This window comes from Colletotrichum aenigma (assembly GCF_013390185.1).
Source record: "Colletotrichum aenigma strain Cg56 chromosome Unknown KSG_Cg56_contig05, whole genome shotgun sequence".
In the NCBI taxonomy this organism is placed as follows: Eukaryota; Fungi; Ascomycota; class Sordariomycetes; order Glomerellales; family Glomerellaceae; genus Colletotrichum; species Colletotrichum aenigma.
Window position 1 is genome coordinate 2,823,309 of NW_023500911.1, and position 26,961 is coordinate 2,850,269.

Consider the following 26,961-nt stretch of genomic DNA (forward strand, 5'->3'; position numbering starts at 1 on the left):
GCTGAAACTGACGGGTGTTGATTCAGTGACGATTGTCTGAGCATGTCTTGCCTACCTATTCGCTATTCGTAAGGTAGGTGCCCGTCTACCGCAACCTCCGTGAGGCTTCTGTCTCTGCCGAGTTTCTTCTACCGAAAACTCGCCTACCTACTTACTTAGGTATGCGTGGAATATGCACGAGCCGGCATCAAGACATCAATAGTTTCCGACTTCCGAAGCTGGGCGCCGCGTATTCGGGGCAAGGCATGTATTCGTGTCGTGGCCAGTTGATTCCGTAGCAATTTGTCACTTGTTGATGTCCGTATTCCCAATATTTACAGTACTCAGTTTCTTTCTTGGTGCCTCTGCATTTCTTCCGCACCCCCCCTGCTCTCGCCTTGCAGATGCGCTAAAGAGCCGAGCAAACTCGCACGAAAAAAAGAGGAACCCCCGGGAATCCCACCCACTGCGACTATCCAGGTCCCGGCGTCTCTGGAGCCTCCGCTGGCTGTAGGACCGAAGTTGTATCGGTAGCGCACAAAATACAGGGAAACGAGGCCTGAAGAAAGTGCCTCCCGCGGCAAGAGAAAGGCCTTCAGGGCTGTCTTCAGAGCGATTCCCGCTCCAGATACGACGCTAGTACTTTCTGGGTACATGTCGGGGGGGTGCACCGGGTGGGGGTGGGGGGCTTGGGCGTATCCACCTGGTAGCTTCTCGCAGCAAGCAACAGTCGACACGGGCCATCTCTCGCACCTCCACCCCAATTCAATTCGGGTCTTTCTGGATCCCGTACCAGCATCCAGCCCACATGGTGCATCGCCCACCGCCGAATACCTCCCTCACCCCAGCCCAGCCCAGCCAGCTTTCCGCTCTTTGCGAGGCCACGGTCGTGGTCGTGGCCGTGGCCGTGGCCGTTTCTTGCTGCTGGGCCCGCTGGTGCTGGTGCTGGTGCTGGTGCCGGTGCTTGGGCTTGGGCTTGCTCGACCCATCCATCATCCATCGCCGACTCAAGACGTGGACTCAGCCTTACTTCGCTTTATGAACCCTGCATAACTTTTGCGCCAGCATCCTCGACCCCTTTCCTTTCTTCCCTCCACCTCAGTGTCCATCTACGAGTACAACCCACCCCGTCCAGTCTACTACATATACCGGCCCGACCTCCCTCCTCGATCTGATCTACTGCCTTTGGTCTTCTCGCTTCATCAATCCGACGTTGCCTGATACTCCCCAGCATCCGAGACGAGTCTGTCCTAATACACTCCGAAGATACGCTTTATACGAATATGAGCAGCGCCCCCAACTGCTCAGGACAGAGGACAGGAAGAGTTGGCTTTTACGACACCCACTGCACCCGACTGCTACGATCTACGAATAGATAATCTACACCCGAGCCGAGCAGTCGACAATTCAGCCTCGTTGTGCCACACCGCGTCGCATACACCAGACACCGGCGACTAGAGCAGAGACAGAAGATACACACAAAACCGTCACAATGGGCAACATGGCGAGACAGCTCCAGAACCCCGACTACTCGGACGATGAGTACGGAGCCGAGGAGGCCTACTTCACCTACCGACCCCTCTCCAACCTTCCCACTCCGCCGCCTTCTTCAAGAAACACCTCAACACACCAGAGCCCAAAGACGGGCCTGGAAGATGGCGAGGTCCTGCAAGAGAAGTTCCTGGGTATGTATTACGTGACACTCTTCCCCCCTCTACGTGGACCTCCGCCGCGCAACACTTGCTCGAGAGAGCGAATGTGCTCCAATCCTACACTGCTTGACGTATATGCAATGCAATACTAACCACCCACCCACCTGCAGGCCCCGCCATCCATCTTGTCAATCTTGTTCCCACGTCAGCTTCTCTCACGACGCCCTCCGTTCCTCTCGTCCAGGCCATGCTCAGCCGGGCCGGTCTCCCGCTTGAGACCATTGCCTTGGCAGTCTGCATTCTCGACTCTCTGAACTCCAAATTCGCTTTGAGCTGGCGTCTTCAGTGCCCCCTGCTCGTTGATGGCGCCTCCTCGCACAACAAGCGCCACACCCTCCATAGCCCCCTCCTCGATCGTCGCCAGCAGCAGCAAATGCACATCGACTCGGTTCAGCCCGAGCTGATCATCCTCGCTGCTCTCGTGATCGCTGCCAAATTTACGGACGACTGCCAGGACTCGACCTCATACTACTGCTCGAAATGGGGCAAGGATATCTGGTCGTGCGAGCAGATCAACGTAACCGAGCGTTGCATTTATGAGAATCTCAACTATCGCATCAAGCCCTTGGTTGACGACGAGGATTTGATTACGGATACCATGGTCGACATGCAGATGGCCGCTCGCCACTACAACTCTGCTCGCCCCGCCCAGCCTCACGAGATGGGCCACAGCAAAAGCAAGAGCATGACCATTGGAACTACAGTCGTCGGTTTGGGTCTGCAGCTTACCCCGGTGGATACTCCCAAGTCCGAGATTGAATCCTTTGGCGACGAAGTACGCGCGGCTTTGGAGAAGACGGCCTTCGGCGGCGACTACATGTCGCTTCCCTTTTCTGGAAATGAAAAGGGACTCTCCCCCGTCGGAGAAGAGCTTGATGTATGAACGATTTGAAGTAAGCGAGCGAGCATTCTGCTGTTTGTGTGTATAACGTCTGGCATACGGTTTTCACGGTACATCTCTGCATGCTTGGCGACTTGGGAAAGCTCTTTTTCAACGGTTTCGACTTTGTCTTGTCTTTTTTTTCTTTTTGGGATACCAACCTCGGCTTTCACACAAGGCTTGATGGAATTGCATCTTGTAATTTTGGGCGATTGGGTGGCCGGCGTATGGGGGGGCAAGCAAAGGGATCTGCTGTTTTCTCCCACACTGGAGTGGGGACTGTCGGGCATTACTGGAAATCTTATTTTTTTTACATACCCTATTTGGTAATGTAGTCCTGCAAAGACAACATCGTTGAACTTCATCTATTGTTGAAACACGTGCAATCTTCTCTAGTGATCTGTCTATCCCTGGAAGGATCTAAGCCACCTATGCCATGCCAAAGATCCATGAGAGAGCGCCCCCACTCAGGGACTAAGCCTGTTGACCGTCCACTTATCGTCCTCACCCTCCTCCTTGTCGTACACGAACCGATCATGAAGCCGGTTCTCCCGGCCCTGCCAGAACTCAATCCGATCCGGCACGATCCTCAAACCACCCCAGAATTCGGGTACCGGGATCTTCTCCTGCCCATCGAACCGCTTCTCAACCTCTTTAACCCAGCCTTCCAGCTGCGCGCGCCCGTCGTCTTCGCCCTCTGTGCCGCTGACGACGCCCGGCTTGGGCTCGAGGACCTGGCTCTGCCTGCTCGCCCACGCGCCGATCCTGCTCCCGCGGACGCGCGTGTCGTAGTACACCTGGCTCTCCTCCGGGCTCAGACGCCCGGCGACGCCCTCGACGCGGACCTGCCGCTGGAGCGCCTCCCACCAGAAGACCAACGAGGCGTGCTTGTTGGTCGCCAGGTCGGCGGCCTTGCGCGAGGTGCCAAGGTTGGTGTACACGACGAAGCCGCCCTTGCCGTCGAGCTCCTTGAGGTATACCATGCGCGCCGAGACGCGGCCGGAGGGCAGGGACGCCGTGGAGAGCGTGCACGTCTCCGGGTGCGAGACGGCGTGGGACTTCTGCGCGGCCTTGAACCAGGCGTTGAACTGCGGGATGGGCGACCCCGAGGGGTCCAGGTCGCGCCGGTGGAGGGCCGAGAGGGTGAACTGGTCGGCGCGGGTGTTTTGCTGAGACCCGGCGGGCGCGACTTTTTCTCTCTCTGTTAGTTCCATTTTGTGTGCCGGGCCAAGGAGGAGGTGTGGTGTTGAGATCTGGCTGCATTGTGTGACTGTGACGTGATGACACCCATGACCCAGACGTCCTCCCGATGACGGCTTTTCGTCGACACAGCTTACCTACCACATCTCACTCACCACACCTCATCTACACATAGGGACAGCATAACTTACAGATGAGCTTCTCGCTCTCCGGCGGGGGGTGAAGAGCCATCCTGAGCGATCTTGAAAGTTTCGCTGCTAAGCTTGGCCGCATAAGAGTACCTAACACTTCAAACTATGCTTGTACCAATCTTCTCGTATTATAAGTACGCCAGCGGTAGAAGTGACCAGATTCTGCAGGCTGATTCAGGCGTTGTGTTATCGGCGTGATGTTCTGCAAGAAGGAAGACGATTCGTGCAGCAATCGTGGTGGTGAGTCGTTCTTATGACATGACACCACAAGCTCTCTCTCTCATGATGCTTGCATTTTTTGGAGAAAGAGGGAGGGGCAAGCTTGACAGAGCGGGAACCCCACCCCACATTCCAAGGAACGTAGAATGTTCCACCGACGCGCATTTCGAGCACCACTGCGGTGCAGTGCGGTGGTCAGCCATCAGTGTCTCTCCATGGCCTGTAGAAACCCATTTCAGTGGGGTTTTGAGTTCGGAGCAGGGACCAGCCTAGACTCGACCGGGCCGCGGTACTTGCTTGGACGACTACAGAAAAACACACAATACACACAAAACACATACACGCAACACACAGGGTACACAGCGAAAAAACCAAACAAACGTATCTCATTCCGTACATACGACGGAGGGTATCATATCGTAAAACGCCGTAAACGCATTCAGATACGCAAAACGTATACGTACGTAACAAACGCACGCAACGCATTACGCACTGCCCGAATAAACCTAATAAAACCATACCCTTCGTACACATGGCGCGAGCCATGATGTCTTATCGCGTTTACGCCCATTGGTTTAAAGTAGTTGCTTCTACTTTGCTCTATGTATATCATAAAAAGAAACCCCAATAACACCGAATCAAGAAAACCCAAATCTTGAACATCGAAAACTTTTCATGTCTTTTTTGTCTTCCGGTTCCGACATAAAGGGAAGGAAAGAAAACCAAATCTATGGTGCCATAACCAACGCAAGCAGTGCCATGCGGCAGTACAGACCATATCTCATCTGCGAATGTATTAGTGTGTGTCCCAAAAGACGGGGGTAGGGGAGACATACCTGTCTGAAGTAAGCCGCCCTCTGGTCGGTGTCCACCTCAGGCGCAATCTCCTCGTTCCTGGGCAGAGGGTGCAGAATGCACATATCCTTCTTGGCCGACTTGAGGGTGCGGTTGTCGATGCGGTACGAGTTCTTGACCTTCTCGTACTCCTCAACCGTCGGGAAACGCTCCTTTTGAACACGAGTGCAGTAGAGCACATCGCTGCGGCCCAGGATCTCAGGGGTGAGCTCCTCAGACTCGCACAGAAGCTGTCCGGAAGCAATGAGATACTCGCGGACCTCGGCGGGCAGAGCCAGGCCCTTGGGAGAGACAAGCTGAACCTGCACACCATAGTCACGGAGGAGGTAGATGAGGGAGTGAACAGGGCGGCCGTAGAGAAGATCACCCACGAAGGTAATGGTCAGGCCCTGAACAGTACCAAGCTCCTCACGGATGGTGAAGAGGTCCAAGAAAGCCTGGGTGGGGTGCTCCTTGCTTCCGTTGCCGCCGTTGATGACGGGAACAGGGGCATATCGGCGGGCAATGTCGACGCTCGACTCCTCGGGGTGTCGGAGGACAACGGCATCACCGTAGCAGCCAAGAGTGCGGAGGGTGTCCTGGAGGGTCTCACCCTTCTGAACGGAGGAGTGGGAAGTGGAGATGACAACGGTGCGGCCGCCGAGTCTCTGCATCGCAGCATCGAAAGAGGCCGAGGTGCGAGTGGAGGGCTCGTAGAACAAGGTGCAGAGAACGCGTCCACGAAGGATGTTCAAGACACCCTCACGCTGGACACCGAGACGCATCTGCTGGGCCACAGTGAAGAGGTGGTGGAGGTCAGCACGAGTGTACTGGGTAACAGACAAGACGCTGTGCTGCTTCCAAGACGAGGGCTGCGACAAAAGGTCGTGGAGCTTGGAGCCGATCGCGGGGTGCAGGGGCGGCAGGCTAAGCTCCTCAAAAGTGCCGAAGGTCTTGTTGGGAAGAGGGCCATCCGCGGAACGGAGCTTGGACGGCCTGGTGGAGTTGAACATGGAAGGCCGGCGGTCACGGGGGCTCTCGGGGTGAGTCATGGACTGCAACTGAGGCTTGATCGTGGGCGACATGGGGAGAGCGCCGTGAGTCGACATATCCTTGCCGAGAGAAGGCAGAGGCAGTAGCTCTCCATCCAAGCAGACAGTCTTGTCCTGGAAGGTCACGCGCTGAACGGATCCGCGCATAGTGCGACCCTCGAAGGGTGACCACCCAGAGGTGGACTGAACACCATAGGGGCGGTCAATCTCAACCTCGACGGTGGTGCCGACCTGTTCATGGAGCTCAAAGATCTCCTTGGGGTTGTCGTACAGGCGAGCCTTGATGTCGTCAATCGTGAGCTTGCCCTCAGTCACGGAGGTGAGCAGGAGAGGTAGAGCGTCGGCGATGCCAACGGCAGGGTCGGCAGTCTTGCCCAGGGAGCTGGCGAGCTGGTATGGCAAGCTTCCAATGGAGAAGACATCAATGGTGCTCAGGTGCTCCCAGAGGGCGTTCTGGTCAGCCTCAGTGGGAAGGAGAGCGCAATCAGGGAAGTCGTTCTGCGAGAGGTACAGAGAGAAAATGGAGACATCGCAGGTCACCTTCAGGCCCTTGGCCTTGCTGAGGGCAATCAGCCTGATGTCGTCCTTGGTGGACACAGATGTGACGTGGATTCTGCGGTTGTGCAGGCTTGCCAGGAGCAGGATAGAAGCAAGGTCGGTCAGCTTCGCGTCAGTGACAATGGGCTTGTGAGTGGGCCACTTGTCGAAGTGAGAAGTCACGGCGGCGACCTTGCTGATGTTGCCAGACAGGTGGTTGAAGGGGATGAAGAGCGAACCAACTTCACCAGTGACGTGGCTGATCTGATCAGCATTGTCAGAAGTGGCAGAAACGGAGAAGTTAAAGTCGCAGAAGCCACCGTTGTTAGCGCTCTGCTGAGCAATCTTCAAGGTGAGAGCATCCGTGATAGAAGCCTTGACACCAACAGGCATAATGCGGATCATGCTGAAACCAGCGGAGACAGAGGCCTTTGTAACAGCCAGAAGGTCCTTGCTGGCCTGAGTGGCAATGCCGGGCACGAATGCTGCAACATTGATCAACCCAGGCAGAGTGATGGTGCGATGGCTCGTCTGGAAGTCACGGGTGGCGACTCCCAGCTCGAAGTGGCGGGCGATAGCCTCAACGAGAATCTTGGCGTTCTTGACGTTCGTAACCAGAGGGATCTGGTAGTCAACAGCCATGCGACGGGTCTGGTAACCCTTGGACATGTAGTTGGCGGGGCGGCGGTACTTGTTGTTGGAAGGCAAGTTGATGTACAGATCAATCATGTTCTTGGCCAAGTGCTGAGTGAGTGAAAACTCAGAACGTTGGTCTTCTTGCTCGTTGGCGAGGACTTCTAGGTATTGCACAGGGATTTTGTGCTCCTGAAGGAAGTCGGCGGTACCGGCGGTGGCAAACAGCTTGTAGCCGAGGCGGGCAAGCTTCTCGACCGACGGCAGCATCTCCTTCTTGTCCTTGAAGGAACCCATGGACAAGAGGATGTTGGCCTTGGGGATCTTGAATCCAGTCGAAATGAGAGCCTTGAGGTACGCCTCGTACTTGTCAACACCGAAGCAAGCAACCTCACCAGTGGAGGCCATCTCAACACCCAAAACGGGGTCGGCACCAGAAAGACGAGAGAAACTGAACTGGGGCACCTTGCATGCCACGCAGTCGGCAGAAATGGTGGTGGGTGGGTACTCAACAAAGGGTCTGCCCATCATCGCCTTGGTAGCCATCTCAATCAAGTCAACACCCATGACCTTGGAGACGAAGGGGAAGGATCGAGAGGCACGGACGTTGCACTCAATGACCTTGATGTCGTTGTCCTTGGCGATGAACTGAATGTTGAAAGGACCAGTGACGTTGAGGGCAGCGCCAATCTTGCGCGTGGCCTCCTCGATTCTGGCAATGGTCTCTGGCTCCAAGTCCTGGGGAGGCAGAATGAGAGTAGCATCACCAGAGTGAACACCAGCATTCTCAACGTGCTCTGAAATGAAGTGTCCCACGACAACACCGTCCTTGGCAACAGCGTCCATCTCGATCTCCTTGGCGTTCTCAATGTACTTGGTGATGACCACGGGATGCTCGCGAGAAACCTCAGCAGCCTGGGCAAGGTAGTTCTCGAGATCCTGCTCAGAGTAGACGGTGTTCATCGCAGCACCCGAAAGAACGTAAGAAGGTCGCACCAAGACAGGATAGGAGACCTTCTGACAGAACTTCTTTGCCTCCTCGAAGCTGGTGAGCTCCTTCCACGTGGGCTGATCGACGCCAATGGTATCCAGCATACGAGAGAACTTGTAACGGTTTTCGGCATTGTCAATCATCTCTGGGGAGGTTCCGAGAACCTTGACACCCGCACGGTGCAGCGGAAGTGCAATCATCTGCGGCGCTTGGCCGCCCATGGCGCCGAGAACACCCTCACAGGCCTCAAGTTCGTTGATGTCGAGGACAGTTTCGAGGTCCAGGTTTTCGAAATAGAGGCGGTCGCTTTCAGAATGATCTGATGAGACAGTTTCCGGGTTCATCGTTTTGGGTGTTAGCACAATATTCTATCATCATGTTGTGGTGTTGAGACGGGTTGGTGGTGTGGTGTTGTGATGTTGTGACGGGGCTGGTAAGATGGTAAGGTGGGGTGGGGTGAGTGGTCCCGGAGGGTTTGGCCGGAGGAAGGGGGGGGGGGGGGGGGGCAAGAGAAAGCACGAGCAGAAGAATGGAAGGACAGCGGCAACCCGAAAGGTTGTCTAGAACCCAACGGGAGACAGAAAATATAGAGGATGCCAGAGAGTGTAGATGATGACAGAACACGAAGACGACAGAGAGCGCCGACAGAGACAGAGACAGAGAGCGCAGATAATGGAGAAGGGCAAGGGATGATAGGAGTGTCGCCGAGGTGGCAAAACTGCAAATGCGTGATGTGTAACGGAGAGAGGGAAGATTGAGACTCACATTAACCATAATGGTCTTGTAATTCTGCTCTCTCAAAGTTCGAATCGCGCGAACAGAACACCAGTCGAACTCGACAGAAGAACCGATGCGGTAAACACCAGATCCCAGGACCATGATACCATGATCGTCAAAGGTGACGTCGCTCTCGGAAGCGTTGTAGGTCAGGTACAGGTAGTTGGTGTAGGCAGGGAACTCGGCAGCAACCGTGTCGATCTGCTTAACAAAAGGCATGATGTTGGCCTCCTGTCTGAGAGTGCGGACGGCGATTTCGTTGGAGCTCCAGAATTTGGCGAGTTGACGATCAGAAAATCCAAGTCTCTTGGCCTGGAGAAGGATGTCGGGGCATTTGGAGATATCGCTGGTGGTGTAGTTGGTCATCGACTTTGAGAAGTCACTTAGGCCCTTGAGCTTGTGCAAGAACCACTTGTCAATCTTGGTAAGCTCCCAAATCTTGTCGACCGAGTAGCCAGTGTGCATGGCGTTGGCGATGGCGAACAAACGCTGGTCCGACGGTGTCTGCAGTTCGTCGTCGATCGACATCAAGGCTTTCGTCTCGCCGAAACCAAGGTTGTTATAGTCGATGGCACGAATGGCCTTCTGGATGGCTTCCTCAAAGTTTCGGCCGATACTCATGACTTCACCGACACTCTTCATGGAAGATCCCAGCTGCGTAGACACGCGGGTGAACTTCTTCAAGTCCCAACGGGGCATCTTGACCACGACGTAATCAAGGGAAGGCTCGAAGCAAGCGCAGGTCGACTTCGTGACACTGTTGGAAATGTCCTTGAGAGGAATGCCAAGGCCAAGCTTAGCAGCAATGAAGGCCAAGGGGTAACCAGTTGCCTTGGACGCCAATGCAGAAGATCTGGACAATCTGGCGTTGACCTCGATAATGCAGTACTCCTTCGAAAAGGGGTTAAGGGCATACTGGATGTTGCACTCTCCGACAACGCCGAGGTGACGGATAACGTTTACAGCCGTAGTACGCAACATATTGTAGTCCTCGTCGGAAAGCGTCTGAGAAGGCGCGACAACAATAGAGTCACCAGTGTGGATACCCAGAGGATCAAAGTTCTCCATGTTGCACACGGTGATGCAGTTGTCCTGGGCATCACGGACGACCTCGTACTCGATTTCTTTCCAGCCCTTCATACTGCGTTCAATGAGAACTTGGGGACTGGCGGCGAAAGCCTTGTTGCAAAGATCGAGAAGCTCTGCCTCGTTGTTGGCGAAACCACTGCCGAGGCCGCCCAGGGCGTAAGCAGCTCTGACAATGACGGGGAAACCAATATCCTTGACACAAGCCATGGCCTCGTCAACGGTGCTGGCAGAGGCGGACTTGGCGCACTTCTCGCCAATCGAGTCCATGCTGCGAGCGAAGAGCTCACGGTCCTCGGTAGTAATGATAGTGTCGATGGGAGTACCCAGGACCTTGACTCCGAGCTCTTCGAACTCGTCCTTCAGTTGAATACCAACCTGGAGGGCAGTCTGTCCACCGAAGGTAACGTAGATGGCATCGGGTCTCTCGTACTGAATGACTTTTCGGACGAAGTCCGCGTTGACCGGCAAGAAGTAGACCTTGTCCGCCAGACCCTTCGACGTCTGAATGGTGGCAATATTGGGGTTGATGAGGACGGTGTAGATGCCCTCCTCCTTGAGAGCCTTGATGGCTTGGGAACCGGAGTAGTCGAACTCTCCGGCCTGGCCGATACTGAGACCACCACTGCCGAGAACGAGGACCTTGCGAGGGTGGACACGAGGGTGCAGGCGCTCGTTCTCCTCGATGGTACCACCGGGGAAGCTGACAGGGGCGCTCAGCTTCTTGGGGTCGGCAGCACAGTCCTCAATGGTGCCAATGAAGACATCGAACAGATACTCAGTGTCGCGGGGACCGGGCGTGCTCTCAGGGTGGAACTGGACACTGAAGTAGGGCTTGGAGAGATGGGCGATACCCTCGTTGCTACCGTCGTTGGCGTTGACGAAAAGTTCCCTCCAGTCGGCGGTGAGAGAACTGGAGTCGACGGCGAAACCGTGGTTCTGAGAAGTGATGTGGCACTTTCCAGTGATCATGCTCGTGCAGGGAATATTGTGGCCTCTGTTTCCGAACTTCATCTTGGCGGTCTTGGCGCCGGAGGCGCGGGCAAGCAGCTGGTGACCCAAGCAGATACCAAAGACAGGAGTCTTGGTCTTCTCCATGGCAGCCTGGATGTTCTTGACAGTAACGTCGAGCATGGCCGGGTCACCGGGACCGTTGGACAGGAAAAGGCCGTCGTACTCTTCTCCAGCTTGTTTTACGAGATCGTGGTCCCAGGGGCAGACCAGAACTTCGACGCCACGCTTGAGGAAGCACCTCAGCTGGTTGTACTTCATACCGACATCCAGGCAAAGAACACGGATGGGTCTGCCGGACGGGTGCTTCTTGGCGGTGACGCTCGAGGGGGGCTTATACAGCTTAGGGGCCTTGATGGAGACTAAGACGAGTGAGCTTGTGCAAAATCCAGGTATCGTCGGGGGACTCACCCTCGGCTACGAGATTCTTCTCGTTGGGGTTGACCCAGTCCACTGTCTGGAAGTCGTCGACAGAGAAGGAAGCAACGCCATTGACGTGGCCATTGGTGGTGCCGTTCGCAATGGTTTTCTTCTGGAGCAGCAATCGGCCCAGCGTGCTGCCCTGACTTCTCAAGCGCTTGGTGAGGGCTCTGGTATCAACGCCATAGATGGCGGGCACGCCCTGCTCCTTGAGCCATGTGCCAAGGGAGGACTGGGCCAAGAAGTGGGAGTAGTCCTCGCCGGCGTAGGAGGAGGCGACGAGACCGGCGATGTGGATCTGGGAGGACTCGAAGTGGGCAGGCAGGTCGCCCAAGAGCTCGTCAATGGTCTCCCGCGAGGGAACGCCATAGTTGCCAACCAAGGGGAAGGTGATGACCAGAATCTGGCCGCGGTATGAGGGGTCTGTCACCGACTCCGGATACCCCACCATACCAGTCTGGAAGACGAGCTCTCCGGCAATGCTCTTCTGAGCACCAAAGCTAAAACCCTGGTAGACGGTGCCGTCGCGAAGCTCGAGAGCCATGAGGCCCTCATCGTCAGAGCCAACCTGGCGGGCCGAAGCCGGGGGGTAGATGGCGGCCATCTTTTTTTTGGTGATCGGGAGCCTTCGTGTGATGCGGGGCAATGACAACGACAGGGAACGAAACTCTCGATAGGGCTGGCTTTACAGCAAAAGAGGTGCCTAAAGAAAGTGGCAGCGAGCTCGTGGTCAGAGTCTCGGAGGATGGTTCAGTAGCTTCCCAGCGATCATCTGCCACGATAGATCTTCGGGAAGTCGCGTGAGGTTCTAGACAACCATGTTAGAAGGAGGAGAAGAGAGAAGGAGGAGGAAAAAATCGAAAAAGAGGGAGCAACAAAAGTTTTTTTTTTTACATAGCCAAAAAATTCGTCTGGTCCCCTCCCTGCTCATCGCCCGGGGTGTACATTGTGGGATATGTGTGAGCATTAGCCCGGATTGTCCAATGAGCAAGCACCATCCTTGGGCAGCGGGACTGCGAGCTGTGCACTGACACAGATGCGACTGCAGAATACGGCATTTGACAGCGGGCGGTCAGTGGGAAAAGGCCTAGCGCCATCGTCCTAGTGGGCAGAAAAGATTGATGTTGCCGCTTCTAGCCACAGGCGGGCCGCGGGGAAAAGCCCAGCGGTCGAGCACTGCACGCCAACAAGCCAAACCCGCCGAGCACCTCAGCCATTCTACGGTGCAGAATTTTGTGTAATCTTGTTGTCGTCCTTGAAGAATTTTCTTTTCCTTCTCGTCTGTCCACTAGTGCGTCCTGAAGCTTTCCAGACAACTAGATGCGGTGGCAGAGTGGATCGCGGTGCATCGTCCCGATGACCGAGTCGAGTCACGATCTACCATCTGCACCAGACTATCTGTTAATGGACGCTGGCCGCTGATTTTGCCGTCGCGTCTGGGAATTATTCCTGTGGATGGGCCTAGGGTTTGGTGACAAGCTCACGACTCGTATGCGCAGTTTTGTTTGGGAGTTCAATGGGCGTGCTGTTGGTGATCCAGACATTCCCATTTCGTGGCTGGCGACGAAAGAAAGGCTGGGGTTCACAGGCGGCACACATGATGGAGGGGTACGAGGGGTCTGACCATGGCTCACCGACCAAGGTGACGGCACAGCTCACCTCATACCGCCGATGCCGGTGCTGAGATTTTGAGTGGAGCATCCCCAGCCAAGAGAGATCCGGGAACACTGTGACGACTGGAATGCTGTGTTTGTCCATTGCGCTCCGGCTCATTGGCTCTGCGCAATCTTGTCTCTATTTTGAGTTTCGCTTCAGTCTTTTCTCCCTGCACTTACACCAATAATTCAAATCACTGCCTTCTTCGTTGCGATCCAGCTGTTGCTGTGCACTCGGCCGGCAGCGAATTTTCTTTCACACACGACCTCAGAGCTCGACTCGGCTGATGCATGCAGGGCTGGACTGAAGCAGAGTCGCATTTCCATGTCGCTCTCGTCCTTCAAATTCGTCGGAGTGGGACATCCCAGCATTAAATCTCACGCACGCGCCAAGCGACTGCTCTAGCAACGGGATTCTAGATGGTCTCGGCTGCGGTTCCGAGCCTTGAACGTGATAAGGAGGAATGCAGTGTGTCAGTGTGAGGAAAGTCAAGTGACGATGCTGACATTCCTCAATGTGACATAGGCAGCAGCTGTCCCGAGATAGGTAAGGGTATCAACAGTGGGTAGACAGTAAGCACCTCTTTGGCAACCCAGCCACGAGCCCTGCGCGAAGATGCCAGGAATGGACTGGCTCGCTGGCTTGGAGGAAAACACCTGGGTAGAACATGGGAAGCTTGGCCGTGCTGCCACGCAATTGGCAGCATGTACTACGGGAATTTGGGGAAATTTCCTGTTGCCCAGCATCGGGTTCGCACAACTGCAGTTGCAGGACTGCGATGCAAGTCTCTGTGCTGTTCTGTGCCTTGTTGCTGTGCCTTGCTGTGCTGTGCTGTGCTGTGTTGTGCTGGGCTGGTCTGGGCTGGATCTAGTGATGGAAACAACCCTGGAGGCGATCTGAATCGACAAAATCGCCGATGATCATGTGTTCCGATGTAACCTGGCATGACGGGCTTCTGCTGGTGCTTGCGTGCAGGCTTAGACACGTAGATAAATGAGGGTCTCGACATGGGACACCCAAGCTTGCGGAGTTGACGCTGGCGGATGCGAGGCGGAGGCTGGGGCGAGGGCAGCGTGAATCGTCGTGACGGACCCCGTGGGCTGTCCTCCCGTTGCCGCTGCCTGTCTGAGATGGCTCCCGAGGGCCGAGTCTCGTAGAGGTGGTGTTCAAGACGGGTATTCCAAGTCCAGGGCAAAGGCGGTGGATGATGGGATGAGAAACGGCAGGAGCATCGCGCAAACCGATGGTGTAGGAGAAACGCGGGCAGCGCAGTTTAGTCCGGGTGTGACCCCCAAAAGCAGCGTCGCACCCCGGCGTGAACAGGTGCCATCTGTGCATCCGTGTGTGTGGGTGATGCCAATGGCGGTGACGGGCTTGACCAACGGGACGGCAGGATAGCTTGGGGTGTCTCGAGGTGGGGTGGTATGGAAGCAACTCAAGCTTCACTAGGCCAAAGACTGCGACTCTGGGGCTCAAGGAATGAGGAGGCGAGTTGACCGACTGGACTTGTTCGCCTCGCCTACAAATGGAAGAGAAGGATGAGTCGTGGAGACACAGAATCGACCCATTGGACGGGGCCCAGGCCGACCCCAGCATCAAGTGACGACGTGCGGCCGCGCAGGTCCTGCAGAGTGCAGATGAGAAGCAGGAGAGGTTGATCTTAGCTGGAGCTGGAGCTGGAGCTGACCCTGTTCGTCCACGCAGACTGCAATCAAGGATGGAAAGTAGCCGTAGGAGGTCTCCGCAATGTAGGTGATCGTAGAGCCAACAAAACATCATGGCAAGCATCGTCTTACTCCGCGGGTCCTTTCATTCAAGGTCTCAAGGAGCTCGGCGGTTGTCTCCAGCTCCTGTGTCTGTCTGCGACCCCTCCATGTCGGTCCTCCACTCTTTTTTGCGCGTGCTTAAAACCCTTGAGAAGTCATGCGGTTACATGTCTCGCCCGTTTTTTCGTCTGATGGCGCGGGTTGTTTTTTTTGGAGGCATTTATCTCTCCAGACGAAGCAGGGCTGAAAAGACTTTCGTATTGCTCTGCTCTGCATTTTAATGCCTCTGCCCTCCTTCGGCTCGGCTTCTTTTCTCTCCTGGTTTTATGTTTTCCCGCCCGCTGCCTGCTTCCTTCATACGGGATGGTGATGATTTATGAATATCCATGTTTTGTTTGGCCTGGAGTCTGAGAGTCCCCAAGATAGTCAGTCTCCAATGGACGGATTCAAGGATTAGAGCGTCAGGTGGGCCTGTGGCTGAGGTGCAGCGCAAGAGAACATGGTATCCCAGAACCGTTATATTGGGGTCATTTCAATTTTCGTAGGCGAAGGGCCCCAGCGACGCCAGTGTCATCCCGTGGGTTTGGCCTTCCCACATTTGCGAGCACTTGCAGCTTTTGCAGCACTTGCAGCGTTGCACTCCACTTTTTAGAGGCCAACTCCCACCCCTCAGGGATCGTGCACTACCTTAGCGAGACCTGATTCATCAATTGCGAGAGGCCTGGGCGGCTTTCTGGATCTTGGATGGGCACTCAGGTCACTCTGGACGCCATTACACTGTGCAGTGTCTGGTGTCTGGCGTGTACTTCACGCGCGACACTACGTGACACTCTTCTCCACTGTCCACCGCTGAGCGCGTCGCACTCCAGTCTCCTATCCTGCCTCCTCTCTGCCTTATTCTTAGTTTACGGCTTCTCGTCTCTCGCTGGCTGCAAGACTTGGTTAGACCAAACGAATATTCTACAGTACCTTGCCTCAAGGTAGGAAGACGTCCCTAGGCTATCTTATGACATGACTTGCCAGTGTAAGGTAGTGTGGTGTCACTGCCTGCTGCACGTTGGTGTGTGGCGGGTAAGGTGGGAGTGAGTTAATGGTGTTTGTCTCCTTATCGCAGGCTATCCTGACCAATGCACGTCGTCACCGACTATTTTCATCATCAGCTCCAAGCATTCGACGTTACCGAAAAAATCAACTTCGGATCCAAACCAAGGTAAGGCCAGGCCAACAGCAGTTTGCATAGCACCCAGAGGTCGTAGGCCTGGGGCTACCTACCAAGCACTTGCGGCACTTCGTCTCTGCCGAACCTTACACCTTGCCTGCCTTCCACCTCCTGAAAGTTCCATGTCCCTACTGCCTGCACCGGAGGACTGCCTGATGCAGTATCTCTCGCCTTGCCTTTTGTTCACCTAGCTCTTCCATACTGCCATACTGCGTGTGTACTTGTCCAACTACCTTGCGCTAAAAATTGCATCGTCCTCTCTAAATCTCGATCCGCGCTTCAGGCGCGCATGTTGCTTGCCGTTGTCCTCTCCTAAGTAGCACGCTGCACTCTTAGTGTGTCTCTTTTGTTCTTTGTGCTATCCGTACTTCTTCTCTTCCCTTGGCCCTCCAGTCCTCTCACTCGCCCACCTACATACATAATTATAATTGCCTTTCCCGTACTTTCGTCTGTTCTGTCGAGGAAGAAAAAAAAAGAAAAAAGAAAAAAAAGACTTTGACCGGCTTCCCCACAAAACATTGCATCGGTTTCTGCGTCTCGACCACGGGGATCCTGGGATCCTGGCCCGACCTGACCTTGCTGCAGTTGCAGTCGCAGTCGCCAATCCCAAGTCGCATACCTTGCCCACCGGATTTTGGAGTCTGGACTTTCTTATTTACTCCCGTGCTCGACCTGCCGTTTCCTTCCCCTACTTCCTTCTACCTTCTTTCGCGCCTCCTTCGGCCTGCCGGTGCTCTCGACGGCCTCTCGCATCCACGGCAACCCAAACTTGAGCCCCTTTCCCTCCGGTGCTCTCGAACCGCCTCCCACATCGCGTCTCCATACAGTCTTGCTTGGTCTCCGCCCCATGGCGCTGTGAGACGCAATAACACAAGGCGGCGGGCTGCATCTCTCACTCCGACTGGACAATGTTTTCCTCTCTGCTGCGACCCAAGCAGAGCAATCGCAGTCGTCGCATTGACCGACTTCACGATAGGCATTCGCCTTCCCCCGGACCAGCTTATCGCCACTATGGCGAATCACGACACGCGGTAGCAGACTTCACTGAGGCCGAGGATGAAGAAGAGGAGGATGAAGAAGAGGAGGAAGACGATGGCTTAGCACAGTCTGGGGACGATCCCGACGCCGTGGATGACGAGGACCCTCCCCATCGTACCATGCCTGTCCTTCCTCTCTTCTCGGAGTCATATCTCGGTAAGCTAGAGCATCGTTTGGCTAGACCCCAAGTCTCCATCAACTCGGACTAACAACCACTTCGCAGACTCCCTGCCTATCTACAGCATCACCCACGCGATTCGCATCATCATTCAGACCCGAACCGAAACGACGTTGACATGGGATCAGATACGCTCGCCGCAGGTCTCTCAGTTCCTGGTCAAGCCTATGCAGCAACAAATCAGGACTCAGCAGTTCAACCGCGCGACTCTCTACTGCCTCATGGCAAATTGCTTACAGTTCAACAAGGAAGGCCAGTTATACCCAGGCAATGCTGGAATAAGTTACACTAGGGCGTTGGTATGTGAGCTGTTGGCACTCAAGCTCCTCAAGGAGTACAACACTCGCGAACTTATCGACGCCCTCTCATATGACTTCTATCCTCTCCAAGGACTTCCTGGGGCTCAGCCCGCGAATGCACCGAAGAACGATCCGAAAAATAAGGCACGCCTTACTGCCGCACGAACTTCCACCCTAGAAGTCGCTATTCGTGCTTCCGCCAAGCACTTTCTCGCCCATCCCTTAGTCGTCCAACAATTAGAAGCCATCTGGAACGGTGCCATCAGCTTTTACTCGTCTCAAGACAGCTTACACCGCGAACCGCCACCCTCTCCGGTCCAGGGGTTGCCAGATGCGCGGACGCCGCTTTTGGGTGGGCAGAACCAGAAGGAAGGGCAGCAGAACCAATCTGTGCTGGGCAGACGGAGCGTTATTCTTTACGATCCTCGTCAGGCGTCTCTGTTCAAGCTTTCCCGCCTGCGGGTTCCCCGCTACAGATTCTTCCTTTCGACACTATCGCTACTTGTGCTCATCGGCTTATTTCTCGCTGTCCTTTCCCAGCGTTCAGCCCGCATCAGCTCGTTGGAGCTGATCTTTTGGTTTTGGAGTGCCGGGTTCATGCTGGATGAGCTTGTTGGGTTCAACGAGCAGGGTTTCTCACTTTACATCATGAGCTTCTGGAACGTCTTCGACCTGGGAATCCTGGTTCTGTTGATCGTCTACTATTTCATGCGTGTATACGGAGTGTTCCTCGTGGATCCCAAGCATTGGAACGATTCCGCGTACGATGTCCTCGCGGCGAATGCCATCCTGCTGCTGCCCCGTATCTTCAGTGTACTGGACCACTACCCGTATTTTTCCCAGCTGCTCATTGCATTCCGTTTGATGGCAGTCGACCTTGCCGCTGTTGCGATTCTCATTCTCATCGCATGTAGCGGCTTTTTCGTCTTCTTCACCCTTGCAGATAGTAACAACGATGCGGCGGATATAGCCTTCAAGATCTTCCAGATATTGATGGGCTTCACTCCCGCCGCCTGGGACGTGTAAGTCACATGGCCACCACAGCCACCTGTGTCTTCGTTGCTAATTTTGTGCAGTTGGCCCGTGTATAACTGGCTTGAGAGAGGACTCATGGCTTTCTTCCTGATTCTCTGCCACTTCGTTGTCGTGTAAGCCCAGTCCCGTCCATTTTCTTCGGCTCCAGCTAACAAAAGCAGCACCATCCTGATTACCGTTTTGACCAACTCTTTTATGAAGATCGCTTCCAATGCCAGGGAAGAGCATCAGTGGGTCCCTGCCGTCTACATCGCCAAATCAATCTACTTACACAATCTAGATTTCTCTTCGCCATTAACACGATCTCCATGGTCAAGAACGATGCCTTGTTCTCCTACGTTGCGCCAGGAAACATATTCGCGTGGTTGCTCATGCCTCTGCGGTATTGCATGCCGCTGAAGCATTTTGTCCGGCTGAACAGGACCATCATCAAGGTCACGCATTTTCCTCTCCTCTTTTCAATTTATCTTTATGAGAAGTATTGGCTGGCGCCATCAATGTTCGAGCCAACGGATCTCGTCGAAAACCACCATCATGGGCGTGATAGAACCATTTCGTTCGCTGATCCCTCGGCTCGCTCTGCGTTATTCAGTCCCAATGTGCGGGTTCGCGAGGAATCTGTTACCGGCTACCAGAAAGACCACGCTCTGGAGGAAGTGTTTCGGCGTGGTCCTGGCATTACCACGTTGCGAAATCAGAGACGGCATGAACGACGGAAAACGCAAAATGCCATCCGTAACTGGATGGATCAGGCCGATGATGCCGACGCTTCTCCCCAGGTCCCTCAGTGGCCGACGATGGAAGGCGGCCAAAGCATACGACCTGACTGGCATCGTCGATTGAGTCTCTCGAAGGAGCTTCGATCCCAGCGGTCTCGTCAAATATCAGACATCAGATCGGCTGCAAGCGATCCCGCAGATTTTACGTCACAGCCTGCCATCGGTTCTTTCTTCCGAGGGATAGCCGCGGCAACGAAGGCCAAGGAAGAAGAGAACCAGCAGACGGACGCTGACGGTGATGATGAGCTTGTCACAAATGATGAGGAAGAAGAGGAGGACATCGCAACAAACGCAGGCGAGAGTCGTCGGGGCCCGGTGATTCACCAGACGCAGATTGACGACTACTTCACTACAACGCCGATGTCGAAGCGTTTCAGCGCTGCTCCGCCTACATCGTCATCACTTGGTTCGAGTGGCCGGCCATCCATCGCCGCTACCCCTCGCTCAGCACGCCGCATGCCTCACAGTCGAACAATGTCGACGAACACAATCCTATACGCCCCTCAGGAGTTGCGCCGACCGCCTAGCTCGTCTTCTCATTCGTCACCGGAGCCACCACCCACTCGCGCGCGCGTGCAGACTAGTCGAGCTGCGGTGGTCGAGCCGGCAGCGACTAGCGGCCATCGCTCGCCGCGCCGCCAGACATACGTGACAACCAACACACGGCCCAGGCCTATACTGCCACCTAGGGACGCAACTCAGACTGCGCCCAACCGAGCAGCGCTCACGGGCATCGACCAACGGCTCCGTCCGAACCAGATGAGACGACTATCCTCGGTTGACATGAGCATTTTGTCGGACAACATAGCACCTGACGACCCGACGGGAGGCATGCCGTCGAGCTTCCAAACTCAAATGGCGATGGCTTTGATGAAGGACGCACGACTCAACGGAGCGGGACGCGGTCAAGATTCCGGTGATAGCAACCGTATGAGCAAGCTCGTGTTGGCACGGATGAAGACATTGGAAGAGAGCTTCGCCGACGTTGCCAGGGAGTTGCGCGGGCTTAAGACGAATTCGAACTCGACTGCCCCGACTACACGCCGCAACTCATCAGGTGAAGAACTCCAGAAGTTTTCTGGGTTGGCAAGTCCTGCTGGTGCGAGAAAGGAAGAAGGTGCTGAGAGACCCAAGATGGTCAGGAGAACCACTGGCAAGCGCCCTCCTAGTCGGAAGAGCATGCTGGAGCCAAAGGTGGGTTTGCTGAGCGCAAAAGCGAAGGGCAAGGAAGTCGCACACTCGTCTGGCGATGATTCCGATAGCGAGAGCATGGCGCCAGGGAAGAGGAGCTCAATGTAAAAGGGGAGACGCGTTTTGATTTGCTGGGCATTTTCTGGCGCGCTATACCTCAGTCACAGCTGGTAATTGTCGCATCGCTGGGGCGTTTGGAACCAGAGGTTTTCTCTGGAAGTTCGACCTGTTTTAAGTCAAGTCGCATATAAATCGCGAGCTGGTTGCATGTTGCATTTGGACATGTAGATGGAGTAATGATGGTGTTTTAGTTTGCGCCAGGATCGATTCGAGGTCATTTTCCCTCCAGTCATCACAGTCTCCTGTATTGATATGTACGAAAATTTATTCTTGTCTTCCGTTAACTCTCGTTGCATTCCCCCTGGAACACTACTCCGAGTTACTACTCTGGAAGTGTCCAAGTCACACAGAACTGTATTGCTGTGAGCGATAGTATCCCGTCCACCGCCACCAAAACAGGGCGTCGACACAAGAGCAAAGCCTTAGGCATCGCCAGCTCAGACGTGATGACTATGCGTGCCATCTCAGATTCCACCGCCGCTCCTGTCGACAGTTACGTAGTAGGGGGCAGTTGTTCGCTGGTTCAACTCGTTTGTTCTTCTGGAGTTGGCTTGGTATCTGATGCCGACTATAGCAGTTGATACAGCCATGGCAGCGAGAAGCACGCCGCGGTGACGTCTGCATCGGTGTGTCAATATGCTGTCCAGGGTGGCGGATATCGTACGGCAAGCGGAAGTTAGGGCAGGTGACGGGACAGTACACTTACACGCCAGGGCGAATCTGACTTGGCATGGCTGGCTTGGGATCCATGATGGCAGATATCAAGACGATATTGGTGATGGAGTTGGGGAAGTCACAACTTCAGCTCCCAGGCGCAATGTAGGCGTATAAACCGGTCGCTTCCGACGTGTGAAGGCGTGGGAGGGGGGGCATTAAGTAGATCTCCACGTCCTCGGCACCTCAGCTTAGCTCCAGATCTTGGGGCCAAAGGTGGAGGGGCACTCGTTTTTGTTGGGGAAACGGGAGGGAGCTGCTTGGTGTCTTGGATCAGACGACTCGACTGCGTCATGACGATTACCTAATTTTTGGGGAACGCACGAAAAGTGCCATTACGGCCCCTGTACGACGCCTAGAACGAACCCAAATGAACGACTACTGTGGCCGGGGTTTGCTTGGTTTCTGGACGGCGGGTTCGGGGAGACGGCAGCGGGGGACGGCACACGACCATGATTTCGGGCTAGGAAAGCTTGGGGTAGTTGTGAGAAGGGATGCGACGTGGCTTGAGGCTGGGCGATGGAATATATGGCCATGCCACACTAACAGTTTGGGGAGAAAAGAGCCGTCTTCCTGACGAGCTATCAGTTCGACGGGAGATACTGGTTAAAAGATACGTGAGCTAACTGCGCGTGGTTTCTTATCGCAGAAAGACGGCATGAAGCTCATGCCGGTCGGCGGCACTCGCGCGCTCAAGTCAAGGGCCAGTACGCCATGCGAAGAATGATAAGGCGAGTTTTAGAGTTGGACAGGGTTTCAGCCGACGCCTGGTCGAGGAGCCAGGGGAGCAAAAGGCTATGCAGGGAAGCTGAGGTGGTAGAATAATGATGTAGAGCCATTAGCAAAGATAATGTCATGTAATGTACGCTGAGACCAACACGAAGGACCGTTGTGAGAATACGGAAGCTTTGTAGCTGGAGCTTTGCCCGAAGCCTCTGGTTTTAATGTCGCTTTGGCTTCCCATCCGAACATGAATTCCGAGGCTCATTGTGTTTTTCTCACTTGGCGACGGGAGTGACGGCCAAAGCGGAAAACGGGAGTACCTCGCTATGTACTGCGTGCGAAGGTAAGGGTAAGGTGCCTAGGGTTGTAATTAGACTAGAGAGCTATCAGGAAGGCACTTCGGGCAGCTGGAGGTGCCTGTCTACCTTACCTGCTTAGGTACTTCACCTTAAAGTACCTAGGTAAGAGGTGAAGCTTCCCCGCTATGGGTACCCAGGGCGGGAAGGCGGGGGCTACCTTACCTTACTGCCGCTACCCCACTGTTGGCTCGGAAGGTAAGGTAGGTAGGCAGGCGTGGCAGGCAGGCAGCAGTGACATTCATTCCATGGTTCCTAACGTCAACAACGAACAAATGAGGGCGCAGTCCTACGTGCTGAATGTCTCTCCAACCTAGGTAAGGTGGGTATGAGACCCAGGTACTTGACATGGGACTTTGGTACGATCACTTCACGACTCCAAAAGTGTAGCAAAATTGTACATTGGCTGAAACTGTCATTGATCAAGAGGGCCCGCACGAGACTTTCTTAAGATTCCTTCCTGGATACTACTGCGTAGTACGTTGCTCTTCTCATCTTCTTCCCAAACAAGAAGAGTGTAACTCTCGGCCACCAACGTGTCGGCCTAAACGTGGCCGCTGCTCTTCTTGGGAGAACGAACCACACCGAATCAACGTTGAGTCTCACGCTGACACTGAAGTAGAGGAGGAGGGTCCAAAGCACCATCCACCTCTACTTGAATTCTATGTCGAGTACCGAGCTCCAGGCAGGGTCACAGGTTGCCTAGCCTGTCTTTCCTTTCCATCTGCTTATGCCCTTTTTGTGTTCACCTCCTGCCCGAACAGCCACGACCCGAAAAAGAAAAAAAGAAAAAAAGAAAAAAAGTACCTTCTCCAAGTCGGTAGACTTGTGAGGCATGCTTCACTTCACTTCTACAACCCCTCCGCCGCATCTCCCCTTCACCATCTGGCTGCATTATCATCGTACTTTCTCATTGTTGGTGACTTGGCCGTTGGAAGCTAACAAGCTCCTTTCGGAAATCTACCCAAGTAGCTCCTTCGCGTTTGATCTCAACCTTTGCGACCCCATTGAAAGACTCCCGCCGCACGCCCCGGGTACAGGAGCCTTAGGTAGACTCACCTGCATCAACATCTGACTCCTCGAGGCCTTGCTGCCTGGACAAGGCTGCGCAACCTCTCTACCACCCGGTGCGCCTCATTTACGACACCCAAGACGCCTCAAGTAATTGAACCTCTTTTCCTTCTTCCTCTCTCGGATATTCTACTTCATCGATTGCGCATCACCATCCGTTTCGGGCCTCTGCAACAGACCTGCTGCATCCTCCGCGCTTGCTCACATCGGTATACTTCACCAGGCGCCCGCTGTCCAACTACCTCGCACATTCACGAGCATCCCTCCTGTCGCCTTCGACGTCGTCTTCAAAATGGATGACTGGGATAGAGGCATTCCTATGGAGCCAACGTCGGGTGACGATCTCCCTTCTTGGGATCAATACGCTCCCGACCACGATAATGATAACCATGGCATCGCAAACAACACCGACGAGGTCAATATCTATGATTTCTTCGATACGAAAGATATCGTCGAGGACGCCGACACTACGCACGACAACCTCCAGGACGACCTCGATAACGGGTCCGGATCACAGGAAGATGTTTACGCGCCGACTTCCCAACCCGCTTTCACTCTGAAGGCCGACATGACGCATGTCGAGCGCCGCCGCTATTCTCAGTTCCTTCTTCATGATATTCGAAACGAACTTTCAGACGGAGACACCCTAGTTTTTGTTGACTTCCCGGCCCCTACGAAGCCTGCCGATAATGTCGACTGCTTCGTCTATGCCTGGAACTCGGTGGAGTTTCGCATGCACTCTGAGAAGCTCAAGGCAACCGGATCATCCAAGTTTGCTGAAATGCTGAGTCCCACGTACCAATACCGCATTATGCGTCGGCGAAAGCTGGTCAATAAGCTCCCCGACGGTATCAAGTTCGTCCTCGATCTGACCCCACCATCTGAGGGTGACGATCTCGTATTCCAGATGACCGAAGTCTCCCTGACACCCGGTATCATAAACTGGTGGATGGCGTACGACAAGTACGGCACTGACGATTACGTTGTTTCTGGACACGATGACATATGTGGTTGTTGGAAGGATCCTCAGCCGGAAGACAGTGATAAGGCCACTGCAACGGCAAAGCCAGGTTCCACGCCCAACGGCATGGTCTCACGTCAGATCACAGAGAAGACAGATGTTGCAATGGAACGCGCGATCGAGACAGCAATCGCACAGAGCCTACGAGAGACTGGTCCACAGACTGCAAAGTCCTCGGAGAGGACATGCACATCCACCAAAGGAGCCGCTGCTAGATTGCTGGAGAAGAAGTCCAAGAAGGATCTAACACCTGAGCCGGTTCCGTCATGGCGTCGGATTCCTGACTACTGCGCTGTCCGCCACCGCGTGAACATCCTCCGCCTGATGTACATGATTTCCGACAAGCGAGTTCTTGTTGACTCTGCCCCTCGAGTTTGGACTTTGGTGGCTGTCGCGAAGATTCTGGATTGCACGCATGTCGTCGTAAGTTCATTCCTAAACATCGCCCCTGGGAGACTCTGCTAACAAAAAGCGTAGCGTGACCAGGTTCTTCAATGGCTCATGAGCGCTAACAATACCATGTTCATTGAAGTTCTTCCTGAAGAAAGCTTACAGATTGGTGTAGCCTTACAGTCAGAGGATGTCACCCGTTCTGCATTCCGAATCCTGGTCAATGAGTTGGCCATCGAAGAAGCTGCTGCTCCCAATGGAGTGCCCAAGGCCGCCACTTACACAGTGTTTGGCCGCAGACGTCACGATCCCGGCGACGATCTCAATAACCTCATTCAGCATGCTGCTCGAGCCATGGTTGAGCGTGTCTCGCGGCCTGTAAAGCAATTGATGAGCGACACCATCTTCGATGACCTGCAAATACCGGAGTGGATTCGCCTGAACGAGCTCATCGTCATGTTCTCGAGCCTTCCCGACGATCAGACCTGTCTAGCAGCCAAGGAGAAGGCCATTAAATTGGCCGAAGCCTTGAAGAAGGTTTGGAAAACCCAGGTGGTCATCGAAGTAATCGGCAAATTGCTGGACGCCGACCGGCTGAACAGAATTGACGATCATCGCGCGACTTACGTCGATATCCAGCACTTCAATCGTTTTGAATTGACGTATAACTACTTCAACGACGTCCAAAAGGCACTATGTCCTTTCATATACGACAATATTAGGGACAAGTGGGGAAATTTGACGTGGACTTTCAACTTATTCACGGTCGGAACGAAGAACCTGAACTTATATCATTTGGCCACCGAATTGTGGATCGCCACGCAAAATGTACTCACCAGTCATCCTTCCTTCAGACGCGATCCGGCTTGGAGGGCAGTCTTGAATCTTGGGCCGGGGGGGGCGTTGATGGTTTCGCAACACGCCTTCGATACGGAGTCTTTCCAAGAAAATCTCAAGTCGCTCCTCCACCCATTCAGTCAGGATTCAGTTCGCATCGGATTTGAAATCCCCATGAATATGACCGGTCATCTTCTACTGACACTGACGAACAATGAGTACAAGTTCCTCCCTCTTTGGGCCGGTGGAAACGACGACGGCACGGGCGGTGTGTTTGAGCCATCTCTTCCCCCAGCCGAATATGGGCCGGCAGGGCCTGGACCGGCTTACCACACTGGAATCTCGATTGCATCAGATGCGTCGAGCACGGCTGGTTCTGTGAGCAGCGTCTTGAGAGAGCTGCGTTTGGAAGGGGGCAGTAGCGTAGGACCCGGTAGTGTGGATGTCCAGGACGGCATATCCACGGTCTTCAATCGAGGCAAGGTCATAGCCGACGATGTCTCAATGCGCTCAGAGTCTTTCACTGATGGCGGGTACGATTTTACCGACGCAAAGTACGCCATTCCTACAGATGGACAATCTATCGCCAACGCAGTGGGTGCAGTCGTGCTCGAGGAGACTTCTGAGCAGTCGGATGCCGACACGTTGAACTTTGAAGACGAAGATGTCGATGACTTGGATGAAGTCATGACGGAGATTGGGCCGGAAGAGAGTCGGTCTAGGGAGGTAACCCCTGAGTACATCGTTGCTGCAGGGTCCGCGACGGACAGTCGCGACCTGTCCGCTTTGCACAATGACGGCACAGAGACTGTTTCTACGCCGTCGGTCATCGCTACACTATCTGTCTGCTCTGCGGATGAGGGAGACGATGATTTAATCATGGTTTAGGGGGGTAATCGGGGACAAGGTTTTGTTACGGACTTTTTGGCGTCAAGGAGGGCAATAACTATTCTGGGTGTGCCATCATCGAGATAAATACGCTTGTAAACACGAGAAAAGTTTGAGGTTCAGGAAATAGGACGAAAGTCAATGACAAACAGGCAAAT

The 26,961-nt window shown here is 54.5% G+C and overlaps 5 protein-coding genes across 5 annotated transcripts; 3 read left to right on the forward strand and 2 right to left on the reverse strand.

The window, feature by feature from the left end:
- Positions 1 to 1,471: 1,471 nt before the first annotated feature.
- Positions 1,472 to 2,574, forward strand: CGCA056_v008434 (uncharacterized protein; the record flags this gene model as incomplete). The annotated part of the gene is made up of 2 exons (XM_037323681.1): positions 1,472 to 1,664; positions 1,802 to 2,574. The coding sequence occupies 2 exons, from the start codon at positions 1,472 to 1,474 to the stop codon at positions 2,572 to 2,574; spliced, it is 966 nt and encodes a 321-aa protein (XP_037178413.1).
- Positions 2,575 to 3,038: 464 nt separating this feature from the next.
- CGCA056_v008435 (putative pyridoxamine 5'-phosphate oxidase) lies at positions 3,039 to 4,002 on the reverse strand (the record flags this gene model as incomplete). The annotated part of the gene is made up of 2 exons (XM_037323682.1): positions 3,039 to 3,760; positions 3,963 to 4,002. The coding sequence occupies 2 exons, from the start codon at positions 4,000 to 4,002 to the stop codon at positions 3,039 to 3,041; spliced, it is 762 nt and encodes a 253-aa protein (XP_037178414.1).
- Positions 4,003 to 4,909: 907 nt separating this feature from the next.
- Positions 4,910 to 12,126, reverse strand: pyrABCN (the record flags this gene model as incomplete). The annotated part of the gene is made up of 4 exons (XM_037323683.1): positions 4,910 to 4,966; positions 5,018 to 8,596; positions 8,994 to 11,464; positions 11,514 to 12,126. The coding sequence occupies 4 exons, from the start codon at positions 12,124 to 12,126 to the stop codon at positions 4,910 to 4,912; spliced, it is 6,720 nt and encodes a 2,239-aa protein (XP_037177847.1).
- Positions 12,127 to 17,071: 4,945 nt separating this feature from the next.
- CGCA056_v008437 (Calcium channel YVC1) lies at positions 17,072 to 20,791 on the forward strand (the record flags this gene model as incomplete). Its single annotated transcript, XM_037323684.1, has 5 exons — positions 17,072 to 17,357; positions 17,425 to 18,700; positions 18,755 to 18,826; positions 18,875 to 18,943; positions 18,994 to 20,791. The coding sequence occupies 5 exons, from the start codon at positions 17,072 to 17,074 to the stop codon at positions 20,789 to 20,791; spliced, it is 3,501 nt and encodes a 1,166-aa protein (XP_037178396.1).
- Positions 20,792 to 23,959: 3,168 nt separating this feature from the next.
- CGCA056_v008438 (uncharacterized protein) lies at positions 23,960 to 26,803 on the forward strand (the record flags this gene model as incomplete). The annotated part of the gene is made up of 2 exons (XM_037323685.1): positions 23,960 to 25,111; positions 25,166 to 26,803. The coding sequence occupies 2 exons, from the start codon at positions 23,960 to 23,962 to the stop codon at positions 26,801 to 26,803; spliced, it is 2,790 nt and encodes a 929-aa protein (XP_037178428.1).
- Between the last annotated feature and the right edge of the window lie 158 nt (positions 26,804 to 26,961).